The 14291-nt window shown below is 45.0% G+C and overlaps 1 protein-coding gene across 1 annotated transcript in view; it reads left to right on the forward strand.

The window, feature by feature from the left end:
- The window catches only part of SPON1 (spondin 1), a 261395-nt gene that overhangs the window by 144325 nt on the left and 102779 nt on the right, over positions 1 to 14291 (forward strand). The window contains 3 exon segments of the mRNA XM_030331303.2: positions 3473 to 3537; positions 3539 to 3553; positions 3555 to 3623. Coding sequence (XP_030187163.1) covers positions 3473 to 3537; positions 3539 to 3553; positions 3555 to 3623 — 149 coding nt within the window.

Raw genomic sequence — 14291 nt, forward strand, 5'->3', positions numbered from 1 at the left:
TTCTTTTAGATTCCTCTTGCAAATTCCCATAATGCTTTCCATCCATAATAGTACCGAGACCTTTGCATTGTATGGTTCTTTAAAGTTTTCGTAGTTCTTTCCAAAACCAGCGCAATTAATTTGTACAACTCTGGTAGATAGTCCAGCTAGTAATTATTACCCCTATCTTTAAAAGGTAAACTGAGGCTCTGAGAGAGTGAATGACTGATTCATGGTCATGCGTAGAGGCCTGGAGCCCACTTCTTCCGGCTCTTGGTCACCAATGCCTCTCTTCCTGTACCATTCTGCACCTGAGTGACTGCCATTCACCTGAAGTCATCGCCCTTTCTAATGTTGTGGATTGTTTTCCATGGGTACCTGCCTTGTCTCCCCAGGGAGAAGTCTGGTCCCTGCCCCTGGCCTAGTGCCTTGCAGATATCTGTTATATGGTTGATGTCATTCAGTGGATTGGAATTTGACTTAATGTGATATGTTGCAAGACCATTGTAGGAAACTAACAACTAAATTGATCAGAAAGTCGAACTGGTACAATGACATTTTATTCAAGTGTAAGGAACCACAAAGACAGATCCCACTCTTGCGACACCTGCCTCTCTGCACTCATGCCTTTAGACTTTGATTCCTTGGATTTGGGGACTTTGGAGTTGCCTGCTCCATCCTCTCTGCTCTGTGATCTTGTTTCTATAATATCCCTGACCATGCTGGATTGTGAGTAATCTGCTGAACCATCTGTTTCCCCACCCCCAGGCCGTGAGTCCCTCCAGGGCAAGCACCTTATCCAATTCCTGTCAGTGTCCAGGACCTGCCACTGTGCTTGGCACATAGTAAATGGAAGTTGAATGAATAAATCAGAAAGACCCATCTGGGTCCATCCCCTCATCTCCCTATGATTGTGCTCATTCCTATTCTCTTATTCCATAGTACATATATTTCTTATCGCCTATACTGAATAAAAGGCAGGTTTCTTGTTTTACTCATTTTGTAGCCTCCCTAACAACCAGGAAAGGAGGAAACTATAATTATGAGTGTCTATTGTGTGCCAGTGGTGATTTCATATATTATCTCATCTTTTAAAAATTGAATTTAATTCTTATAATAGGTCAGTAAGATAGGCATTATCATCTTTGAATTACAGAGGAAGGAGCCGAGATTCAGGGAAATAAAGTAATTGGAATTTGACCAATACTAGCTATTTGACATAGCTAGAAAGTGGCAATGCTAGCATTGAGTCCTTGTAAGACCCAATGCCTCTCTTTTTCGTTGCTGCTTGGTGTTTGTTTTTTAACAGCATGCAGGTTAGCTGAGTGTGTTAGCCCAACAGGTGTCAGGAACTCTGCTGAGCTGAAACTTGAATTTAATCATATTGAATCAAATCTGTGCAAGCCTGCTCCCAAATGCTCGAGCACATATACTGCCACCTTCCCCTTTGACTCTTTGGGTGAAATGCTTTTGAAAACATGGGCTAAGCATCTCAATGCATCGGACACAGTGCTAGGCACTAGGGACAGCACTGAGGACAGGTCACCTCAGGGAGGTTATAGTCTGGGTGGGGAAACAGACCATGTAACAGTGATCATAAACGTTATCTGTGCTATGGGGAGATGGGAGACAAGACTTAGGTCAGTCTGGGGACTCCTGGGGGATTCTGGGTAAGTCATGAAGGAGGGATGAGAGTTGGCCAAGCCAAGCAGGAGGAGAGCATAGAGGTAACAGCATGTGCTAAGCCCCTGAGGTGCAGAATTGCAGGCAGGATGGGTCTGGGAAAAGGGGGCATTTTGGTAGAACAAGGCAGAAGAAGCAAGAGACGCTGAAGCTGGTCTCCCTGTGTTCACAGCGTGAACCAAAGGTCACATGTGGCTCCCAGCCCTTGGCTTTACGTAAGTAGTGCTCTTGGCTTAGATGACAACCAGGAGAGTCTCCTCACCCAGGAAGTGAGTTACAGAAAAAGCTGGCAGCATATCCATCTGTCTTCTCTAGGGAAATGATGGATGAACACAGGGTTTGCATTTCCCTGATGTGTAGGAAATAATGAGCAGGCGATTGGGCAGGCTTACACAGTGACATCATGTGCCTGGGGCAGGGCATGGCAGCCCTCAGCAGGCTGGGAGGGTGGCTTTGTGCCCGTGTTCTTGATGGGCGCCGGAGCAGAGGGCTCTGGGGTAGCAGGGAGCTCGTGTAAACCGGATCTGGCCCTGTTCAGAATGGTTTTCTTACGTGGTAGAGTAAAGCAGAGAGTTCTGTCACCCCAGGCCACAGGGGAGTGAGCTGCAATTGTTACTTGTGTCCACCCAGTTCGAGTTTTCCTCCTCACTATGCCTGAAATGTCCTTTAACTCAGGACTTATTAACCAACCAAAGAATGGCTGAGAACTGACCTGGCCTTATGATGGACTATCTGTTCATTAACCAGCATATACACATAATATACATCAATACTCATCACAGGCAGAAACAAACCCAGTGAAGTGCTGATGTTGACTCTTCTGTTCCTCTCCCTCCTCCCCCTGGCACTTGGAAGACCCTCAGTCAGTTTTGCCTTGGTCCTGTCCAGATCTTGTTCTGTTCTCCCCCCACATCACCCACTGGTTCCCTCCTGCACCTCCTTCCTCGTTCATCCACGTCACCCTGATGTCATCCTCCTCTCCACGTCACCCTTCCCTCCTGTAGGCACCCTCCCCCGTGATCCTCACCAGACCGCTGTGGACCAGTCCCTTCCACATACCCAGACCACCTCTCCCCATCCTCCTCCCGTGGCTAGTCTGCCTACCCCTCATCCTGGAAGGCACAGAAAAGCAGCTCAAAGCCAACCATGCTATTTCCAAGAGCTTCCCAAGCCCACACTCATTCCCTCTACCCTTTGCTCCTTGCTCTCACCCCCACAGCCCCACACTCCCCTTTGCTCCCTCTAATGCATTCTTCACACGGCTGCCTAGATGACTTATCTAAAATTCAACTGCGAGTACGCCATTCCCCTGCTCAGGACCCTTCAGTGATTTCAGACCCTTTCAAATGGCATCCAAACTCCTGAGGCATGCGAGGCAGAGCCATCCATGAGCAGGCTCCTTTCTACTCCTGGCATCGTTTCCTACCTCTCCCCTGACAGTTGGTGACACAGCGATGCTAAATTACTATGGCTCCCCAAACACACAGTGTTATTAATGGTTCTGAGTCTGCCAGAAATAGCCTCTCCTCTCTATTCAGTCTTACAAATCTGATCAGCCTTTAAAGTCTCGCTTCAACCCTTCCCTGAAACCCAGAATGATTTCTGTCTATTGTTGTCCCTGTCTGCATATTCCCAAGACCTTCTTGTTTACAGCAATGGTTTTATTCATCCCTGAATAGCACAGGGCCTAACACAGAGTGGGGGCTTAGCCGGTGCTGGTTGAATAATTGTCCAATTACACTTTCTTTGCCACATTTAAGGGCATTAGCCACAGCCACACTGATACCTGCATTCTGATTGGCTTTCCCAGGTCGGGCCCAATCACTGGTCTGCAATCATTGGGGATCCCACTCCAAGAATTACGTGCTATGGGAAGTACGGAGGATATGCGAGGCGAAGGTGTCAAACAAGTTGCAGAATTGGGCTCACCTGTGAAAATGGAGGAAGAAATTCGGCAACAGGTAAGAAAAACAATCACAGAATGACCCCAAACCAGGAGTGCAGTCAAAACATCCCTTAGATTTCTTTCCTGGGGGCTTGAAATTCACAGTACAATGTGCTGGAAAATCGGTACCATAGGAAGCAAAATCTATTTGCTGAGTTTGGGGGTTTATGTCAATGTGAGGACAGAGACACACATGTCTATCCTGTTGTCTCAGATTTTCCCCGACTGTATTTGCATTTTCTTCAGTGTGTACTAAAATCGGCTGCTGTGGCCACGTTTTGGGATGCGGCCTGCTGAGAGTCAATGCTGTTGGTTATGGTTTTCTTGCTATGATCCTTGAGAGGGTCGCAGGAGTGACACTGAAGTTGCCACACCAGAATCACTATTCAAAAATACACTGCATATCAGCCCATGCTTTTTGCGACTATGCCTCGAGTGTTTAACAAGTTAGTTGGTCATTAGTTGTAATAATTAGGGACTGAGGATCTTTTATGTACTATGTACTGTGTGCCACGGGGCCAGGAACTGTACCATTATCTAGCCACCCGCCCCCCCCCCCATCCATTGAGAGTTAAGGGAGAAATAGCCCATCGTTCTTTTTGATTTGCTTGGCTGACAGTGCTATCATCCCTCATTAAAAGCACTAGAAAGAGGCCGAAGAAGCATCTGGCAAGAAGAGCTGCCATTTTTCCATGGCCATTCACAGGCTGTACTGTGGAAAGGTGATGGGCCAGCTTTGGCTGGTACCACGCACTCACAGAAGCCCTTCAGGCCTGAGAGGGTCCACTGGGCAGATACGGCTCACTGCTCACAATGTGCTCAGGGAGGGAGTAAGAAAGGAGCAAGCGTGCTGTGGAATGTGGTCATTTCAGAGCACAGGTCACTGCGAGGCTGTCCCACATCTCCTAAGACTGCAGGAGGCCCTGGGGACCTGTCTCAGGACGTGTGTGTGCCCACAGGCCTGAGCAGCACAGGAGGGCAAGCTAAGCTGAGGCCCTGGTGCCTCTCTGTGAAGTCTCCCGTCAGGACTCCAGGCTGCCCACAAACTTTAAACGGAATGCAGCACAGGTCACCCCTGACTCCTCCTATAATCCCTGAAGAATCCTTTTGGACCAGGAATCCAAAATTCCCAGGAATTAGCTTATGTTTTTTATTAATTTGATTTAAAGCCTTTTCTACACTCTTGGGAAAAAATGTCTAACCAGATGTTTCAAGATTGCATGTTATTCATCACAAGTGTATCCAACCAACGAGCTAGTATTTCCCAGACTCTGGCCAGCATGCTCATAACTCACCTTGCTCGTGTACCTACACCTGTGAGGCCATGGAAGACACCACCTTTTTTTTTTCTAACTTTGTTTATTTATTTTTGGGAGTGCAAGTGGGGGAGGGGCAGAGAGAGAAAAAGAGAGAGAGAATCTCAAGCAGGCTCCACACTGTCAGTGCAGAGCCAGTGCAGGGCTCAAACCTGCAAACCGTGAGATCATGACCTGAGCTGAAGCCAGCTGTGTAACCGACTGAGCACCCAGGCACCACTGGAAGGCATCGTCTTGGTCCTAATCTGTCCAGCCTGTCGTGGGGGAGGATCCTTTGCGATCCTGAGGGTCCACGTTCCTGGTTCTCAAGCACAGGATTCTGGTACACTGGCTTGGCAAGTTCCGTTGTGTGGTATGATAAAACAACACACACACACACACACACACCACACATTACAAATAATAGTTGAAACACTGAAGTTTGAAAATAAATTAGGTCAAGGTCAAGGACATCTTCTTAATAATGCCAGTCTCATTCGGTGTCCTTCTCGAGAGATTCCTGGAGAGAAGGGAAGCATGTATGAATCATGAGAAACTGGGACCAGTTGTGCCAGCAGACATTATTTATCATGTGTCATAGCAGCAAAAAGGTTGGAAGCTGATGGATGGGGCCCCCAGCCTTAGAACATCCCCCTTAGGAAAACATTCTTTGCTTGGTGTGTTCCTAACCAGCACACATGGGATTAGCTATCTAATCCCACAGTCTGCCTATCCCAGCTGGCTAGTATTCCTGACATTAAACCATAATAGGTTTAATCATGAATACTGCACCTGGGAGTTAAAATCCCACTGAGCATTATCTCGGGGTCTGTCACTGTCTTTCAGGCCCCCTGGTGCGGGTGTCTACTTTTAGCACTCATGTCTAGTCTGAGAAGACAGTAGTATTATCCCTGTTTTACCGATAAGGAGACTGAGCCCCAGTCAACAGCCAGAGAATACTGGAAGTTAAACCCAAATCTGTCTTGCTCCAAAGCTTGTACACAGTACCATATATATAATTTGCAAGGCCTAGTGCAAAGTGGGGCCCCTTGTTCAAGACTTAAGAATTCTAAGATGGTGCTGCTGTAAGAGATGATGTAAGAGAGAGATGTAAGAGGAGAGAGCACGCGCATGTGAGTGGAGAAGAGGCAGAGAGAGAGGGAGAGAGAATCCCAAGCAGGCTCTGCACTGACAGTGCGGGGCTCAATCCCACAAACCATGAGATCATGACCTGAGCCGAGATCGAGAGTCGGACACTCAACTGACTGAGCCACCCAGGCACCCGATGCTGTGAATTTCATAGCGTGGGGCCCTGAGAGCCTGCTGGTCACACACCCTTGAAGGTGGCCCTGCCAGTCCACTTGCCTGCCCAGTACAGCTGCCCCACAGAGAAACCCCTCCCACCAGCCTCTGAAATAATCCCTGTTTCCAGAGCTCCACTAGCAGGGCATCAAGCCCCAGAGCCCCTTGGAAAGTCAGCCAGAGAGAGTGATTTCCAGGCCCCTTTAGTTCCAAACCATTCATAATTCTCAATATTGTTCCCTGCAAACACATAATTTATTATATTTTTCTGTAAGTCAGGTAAGAAACAACATAAAAAAGAGCAAGAATATGAATCCTTCCAGAATATAAAAGTGTCCTCTGAATAACTGGGAACTTGTTTGAACACATCTACAAACTAACACAGTGTTCTCAGCCTTTAATGCCTTATATCCTACCAATCACTCTATCAAAGAACCTGAGTCCAACCAGGATGGGGGGGAAAAAAAAGCCCTTTTTTCCCAAGAAAGACATTTATATGCTTACTAGCATTCTCTTATTATAGACTTATCGCTCACCTGTAAGTTTCAAGGGCATTAAAAATCACAGTAGATATTGTTGGAGGTAAATCTTATGCTAATGGCTTTCAAACACAAATGAACAAAAATAATAACCCCATTAGTAGTGGAAAATTGTAATAATATTGTTGAGTATAAATTTTACTGTTAACTGCAAAACGGCAAGAAAATTAATGAAAAATCACCATCACATTATTGGCTATACCACTGATGGCCAGAAAGAGACGAGGAAACGCCCAATGCACACTTCTTAGTGGACAGACAGAGTGTCCTGATGACCAGTGGGGACTGCGGATTTAGAAATACTGAGCTCAGGCTAGACCGACAAGTCACAAAGAGGTAACCCGAGGCAGGTGGAGGCAGTAGAGAATGTTAGATCAACTTGTAGGTGGACCCAGGAACTAAAAGTGAGCGGATATTTGCTCACTGTTAGGAAAACGTTGCACCGAGTCCGTTTCCACTTTATCAAGCACACCCTTATGGCATGTGTCCAAGGCATCTGGTTCTCTGCCAACGATGCCCATTCACCGTGTTAGTCGTGCTAGAAACCTGGGCATCATCCTCGACTCTCTCCCCTGCCCCAACTTTTGCCTTTGTCCTAAGTTCATCCAGTTCACTCCCTCATCACCACTGCTCCACTAAGCCACCCTCATCTCCTGCCTGAATTATTGCACTAGCTTCCTGATCTCCCTGCCTCCAGTCTTCTTCCTCTTATCCACACTGCTCTAGGGCCATTTCAAGAAAACACAAATCAGATTATGCCATTGCCTCCGACTAAGATGTCCTAACTGACCCTAAGATAAAGTTCAAACTCCTGATCATAGCTTGAGGACCCTTCCTGATCCAGGCTTTTCTCACCTGTCCATCTTATTTCTTGCTTCCGCTCTAAGCTTTGCCCATCCAGAGACTCTTTTACGCTCCCCAAAGAGCCATGCCCCTCTAGCATCTGAATCTTCCCTCAGCCTGGAACAGCTTCCAGCCCCCCTTCACCCAGTGAACTCCTAATTATCCTTCCAGGCTCAGCTTGTTTCTTCCTGGAAGCCTTCCCTAATTCTGTACAAAATGGGTGACCTTGCCAGGTGCTTGCACAGCACCCTGTACCTCCCCTGTCGTCACCCCCATCACATTGACTGTAAGTCCTTGTTTGGTGTCTCTCCCTCACTAAAATGTAAAGTTCAGATCTGTGCTTTTGGTCGTAGTAGCCTCATGTACAAATGATGCAGCTTGTTATCTGCCCACTTGTCATCTAAAACCTGCTCAATACTTCCCCTTTTCTCCCCACGTGGCCTTAAAACCTCCCCCTCTGCCCCTGGGGCCCACATCCCAGTCCATGGCCCCAGTAGGCCATCACATACCAGCTCCTGTTCACTCTTCTAGGTTAGACTTTCCTCCCCATTTCTGGCATCCAGGAAATGTTTCCAAATTTTTCTAAGTTTTCAGTTATGTATTTTTAAAAATATATCCATTACATTTTGTCTAACTTTTTTCCAATGTTTTATTTGTTTTTGAGAGAGAATGCACAAGCAGGGGAGGGGAAGAGAGAGAGGGAGACAGAGGATCTGAAGCGGGCTCCATGCTGACAGCAGCAACAAGCCTGATGTGGGGCTTGAACTCACAAACCACAAGATCATAACCTGAGCTGAAGTTAGACGCGCAACCAACTGAGCCACCCAGGTGCTCCATCTAACATTTAAAAAAAATTTTTTTTAATGTTTATTTATATTTGAAAGAAAGAGTGCATGAGCAGGAGACGGGCAAAGAGAGAGATGGAGACAGAATCTGAAGCAGGCTCCAGGCTCTGAGCTGTCAGCACAGAGCCCGACGTGGGGCTCGAACTCTCAAGCCGTGAGATCACGACCTGAGCCGAAGTCAGACACTCAACCAACTGAGCCACCCAAGTACCCCACCCTGTCTAACATTTTTATGTGTTTGAAGCAGCAGGGAGAAAGTTGAGCTCTTGTGTCAGCTCAGTGTTTTGTGTTTTGTGTTTGATGTCCACTTAATATCTCCAGTCCCTAACACAGTATCTCACACATAGTAGGTGCTCAACAAATATCTGAATTAACTGACAAGTGAGTCACGTATATTTCTTGCATAAAACCATGAGCTTTGAATGGTCACTCACTCATGGAAAATGCCCTAGAAAAAAACCACTCCCGCTTTTATATATATCTCTAGCTTCAAGGCTTCCCTGACCGTAAGAGGTCGGATAATGGTGGGCCCTAAAACAGGCATTGATTATTTCATTTCAGGGGTCCCTGCCTTGGAAGATTACTTAAGCCAGCCAGCAGATTGTCCCCACCTGTGACACAAGAATCAATAAACAAGCAGGTGTTCTTTTTCTTTAAAGTTAAAATAGTGTATAAGACTCTGGGTACTGGCCAAAAGGGCTTGAGAATTTTCTTTTCTCATCTCCTTTTAAAACATTTAAATCATAGTCTACCAAACATTTGTTTTTCCTGATTTTTGATTTTCTAAACTTTTGATCACTTTTCTCTAATTAAAACCATTGCCTTCTTGGGGTGCCCGGGTGGCTCAGTTGGTTAAGCGTCCAACTTCGACTCAGGTCACAATCTCGCGGTCCTTGAGTTCGAGCCCTGCATCGGGCTCTGGGCTGATGGCTCGGAGCCTGGAGCCTGCTTCTGATTCTGTGTCCCCCCCCTCTCTCTGCCCCTCCCCCGTTCATGCCCTGTCTCTCTGTCTCAATAAATAAACGTTAAAAAAAATGTAAAAAAAAAAAAAACCATTGCCTTCTTTCTTATGTTTTCCATGGATTGTGACATGCTGCCTCATCTGGTTGAGAAAGTCACTCGCACACCCACACACACTCATTACCAGCTTTTGTTTGTGACAATAAAGCTCCATTGATCTTCAGTACACGGGAGAAGTAGTACCGTATAATAACTGAAAGCATTGGCTCCGAATCAACATTGCCTGCGTTCATTCCTGGCTCCATCACTTACTGTGTGACTTTGGCAAGCTGCTTAACCCCTCTGTGCCTTGGTTCCCTCTTCCATGAGATGAGGATGGTAAGAGTGCCAACTTCAGAGGGTTACTGTGGGGGCTAAGTGTACTGATATGCATGAAGTGCTTGGAGCAGAGCCTTTCCTGTAGAAAGCACTGCCTAAATGCTACTGATCTCTGCCATGTTTTCATGGTTGGGTCTCCATTTCCTCATCAGTAAATCAGCGGTTTGTCCTCAGATGGAAAAGCCTCCGCAGGAACCAGAAAAGCTGGTGACTCAAATTGTTCAAGTTCACCATGTCACTCCTCAGCCTGAGAATGCCCACAGAGTGAGGACACGACTCCTTTGCCACCCCCCAGTCTCTGCCTCGGCCTGCTTCTCCTCCCCTGTGTGACAGTGCCATCTCCCCATATGCCCTAACCCTCTGTCCCAAAGCTGAGGGGCAATTTGAGGACAATAACCACATCAAAAAGAAACCACAACAACAAAACTCCATACCCATTCCAACTCTATTCCTGTCCTCAGACTCTTCCCCTTCCTTTGAGCAACCTTATCTGGATGTCCGCAGGAGCTAGTTCAATGCCACCTCCAGAACAAGGTCTAGAGGCAACCAAAACCAAGAGATCTTCTAGTATGCATCAGGACACAGCCAGAGGTCACACATGCAGACAAGGCTCCCAACCTGAGGAAGGAGATGGTCTAATGAAGCTTCTTGATTATATGGAACAGGAACCTACTCAAACTAACTGAAGAACAAAGGAAACTTTATGTAAGGACAAAATAGAACTTAGGAGAACACAAGTTAATACTGAGTGCAAAAAGCCTCAGGAGGCTACGCCTGGAAGGCATCAAGCTGAGACAAATTGTCACTTTTCCTCCCACAACCCCACAGTCCCCCAAAGTCACAGAGTTTTTTCTACAGTTTTTTTTTTTTTTGAGAGTGAGAGAGAGCACACATGTGCATGCGCATGAGTTGAGGGGGGCAGAGGGAGAAAAAGAATCTTAAAGAGCCTCCGTGCCCAGCATGGAGCCTAACACAGGGCTCGCTCTCACAACCATGACATCATGACCTGAGCCAAAAATCAAGAGTCAGATGCTTACCCAACTGAGCCACCCAGGTTCCCCTTTTCTATGTTCTTCTATGTGAATCTCTCCTCCGTCCTCAATAGACCTACTGTCCCTGCTTGCTAATGTTGCACATGGCTCCAAAGGGTGGCTATATAACTCTCTTCCTTGGCTTCCCATAGCCAACTGAGCCTTTTTGGTGACTCTTAGCTGAAACACTAGGAAGACAGATTGATCACTGGACAGTCAGTGCACAGGCACCCCTGTATCAGATATCTACCCTTAGTCTAATCAGTGGCTACCTCCATGTAAAGAACCACACAGCTCGTTACTCCACATAGGGGCTGTGGGTAGGGCAGTTTATACTAAAAAAAAAAAGGAATGGAAAGTAGAAGGTAAATTGATGGACATTTCAAGGCAGCAGTGGATTGGCAAGAATTAGAACAGATTGCAGAACCTCAACCAAAAGACCAGAATTCAGGGCAGCATGTCAGGCCTGTAGGAGCAGAAGGGGGAGCACTAGAGAGAACAGAGACAGCATGAAGGAGAAGAGAGATTAACAGAACCCTGGGATGTAGAGCTAAGCCAATTGGGCAAGAAGATGCTGGGTCTAGAGATTGGTTCAGCCACTGAGGTGGAAGCAGGGGGCATCACTAGACCCACGCATGACGATTTGGAAAAAGAGAGATTAGAGAAAGGATATGGGGATGGAGAACACTGTCATGATCACAAGTTGCCCTTGCCACCTGCTGCCTTGCATTGTTACTTAAAAACCATGAAAACAGTACAAGGCAAGTAGGTAAGCTTTAATGTGGCTTCCAAAGGTCTTTGACCTTGAGTAGGTCGCCTAACCTTCACTGAGTCTTAGAGTCTTCATTTGCAAAATGGCGCTAGTGAGAACGGGAACTGCATATGTTGGTTATGAAACAGTATACGCAATAATACACATGCAGTGCCCATCAAAGAATAAGCCCATTATTACTTTTATCATTGGGACAAAAAATTAAGTTGAGGATTTATCATCCTCCCTTCCTCCCACCTTCTAAGATGCTTTGGTTTTATTGGGTGGGAATGCAATTGGAAGAGGTAAACTGTGCTACAGAGAAGGTGCTAGAGGATGAAGACCATGTAAAGAAGTGAGGGAAGAAGGAAGGTCAGGAAGCTGAGACGGTATTAGAACGTTAAGGAGTGAGAAGAGACATATTTGAGCAGCTGCCATTTTGGAGGGGAAATCAGGGAAAGAAGGAAAAATCCAGAGGAGATTTTTCACGAATTTAATTTCTACAAGAAGAGCCATCAAAAGGGAGTAAGCCCTTTGCAGAACACTGTGTGAGGTAATTTACCCTCTGCTGCGTCCTCAGGAAACATTCAGTAAAGACCTGTGGTGCTTTTCACGCTTCTTGGAGTCAGATTGGGTAGATTCTTCTTTTAGGTATGTCACCCATCTGCCCAGAGCCCCCAGGGGTGCCCAGTTTTATTTGGTTTACATTAATATCCGTACTCATACCTCCTTTGTCCTTCCCATCTCATTCAAGGCTTAACCCCATGGAATGTGTCCAAGTGGGCATGCGGTTGATAGCAATAAGGTGATTCTGAGAGTGGAGATGGGGAAAGGAGTTAAATAAACTTTCTCAGTCACAGACCCTTGATACGGAAATTAGGACATCACTTGAAAGGTGTGATTTCAGTCATACGAAACCTCTTGTTTGCTTTCAGTTGAGTCTTCAAACAAACCCAAATCACAGTAGGACAGGGAGCCACAGTGATTCAGCAAAGCCCGTTCTTTAATAAAAGTGGCGCGGCTGCCTTCGCTGGAAGGAAGCAAAGCTGCCTCCTAGCAGCAATTCCCAGCCTGCGCAGTTTTATAGCAGAGCATCGCTGATCCCTGGAATTTTTCCAAAAATTTCTGTATGAGAGAAATGGGGGACAACTTTATTCAAAACTTATAGATGATTTAACTCAGGAAAAAAAATCTATTTTTACAACCACTGAGCCAAAATATGGTAAACGGAAGGCAAATTTAAATGGGGTACAATTAATAAGCTGCCTTGATATTTAAAGGGCAGTTTCGTAAGGATCTATCAAAATTGTACTTTTTCTTTTTTCTTACTGTGGCAAAAAAAAAAAAAAACACATAATATTTACTACCTTGATCATTTTTTAAGCATTCGGTTCAGCAGTGTTGAGTGTATTCACATTGTTGTGTGTATATTTTCTTTATGACTCAACATAGTAAATCTATATCTAGGAGTTAGGCTTTCAGAAATATTCTCACACAAAGCTGTGTGGGGAAGGATACTCATTACAGCATTGTTTCTAAAAATAAGAGGTGGAAAGAAGCAATCTTTTATCAGTAGGGGACATACTAAAAATTCTGGCTGTGTTAAAGAAAAAAATTCTGGCTGTGTTTACATAGTTCAAAACCATGCATCTATTAAAGGGAATAAGGCAAGTGTATATGTACTGATATAGAATGTTCCCCAGTATATATTGTTAGGTGGGGAAAAGCAGGACAGTGTCTCTAGCTTGCTGCCATCTAAGTCAGAACCAAATTATTATATGCACATATAGCATTTTCAGTGCATAGAATACCTCTATGAACACACACCAGAAACTCACTGTCTCTAAAGCAAAACGGGAGAGTAGGGACCAGAACTGGAAGTTGTATTCACATTTAATCATATACCCCTTTGTACCATTATACATATACATGTTACCTTTTTAAACAAATGTTATTTAAGTAAACAAAGAAAATTTTGATATGAAACTGAATATTGCAGAAAGGCCAATACTCTAAATTTAACCTGTAAATTTAATATGCTCCCCTAGAAACTCGAATATGTTTTTAAATTATCCAGGCTGATTTTATGGAAATGAAAAATTAACTAGTCAAGAAAGCCGGAAAATATCAGAAAGATAATAATGATTGGAGAGAGGGGAGAGAGAAGACTAGCCAAATCATATATTTGCAAATGCTATATCCAATAAAGGGTTAATACACAAAATATATAAAGAATTTATACAACTCAACACCAAAAAAAAACCCCACAAATAATTTGGTTTTAAAAATGGGCAGAGGACCTGAATGGACATTTTTCCAAAGAGGAAATACAGATGGCCACAGACGCATGAAAACATGTTCAGCATCACTAATCATCAGGGAAATGCAGATCAAAACCACAATGAGATAGCACCTTATACCTGTCAGAATGGCTAGTATCAAAAATACAGAAATAGAAAATGTTGGTGAGGATGTGGAGAAAAAGCAACCCTTGTACAGTGTTGGTGAGAATGTAAATTGGTATCGTCACTGTGGAGAACAATATGGAAGCTCCTCAAAAAATCAAAAATAGAAATACCATATGATCCAATAATTCCACTACTGGCTATTTACCCAAAGAAAATGAAAACACTAATTTGAAAAGATATATGTACCACTATATTTATTGCAACATTACTTGCAATAGTCAAGATATGGGAGCAACCCAAGTGTCCGCTGATAGACGAATGGATATGGAAGA

This window comes from Lynx canadensis, chromosome D1 (assembly GCF_007474595.2).
Source record: "Lynx canadensis isolate LIC74 chromosome D1, mLynCan4.pri.v2, whole genome shotgun sequence".
Taxonomy (NCBI): domain Eukaryota; kingdom Metazoa; phylum Chordata; class Mammalia; order Carnivora; family Felidae; genus Lynx; species Lynx canadensis.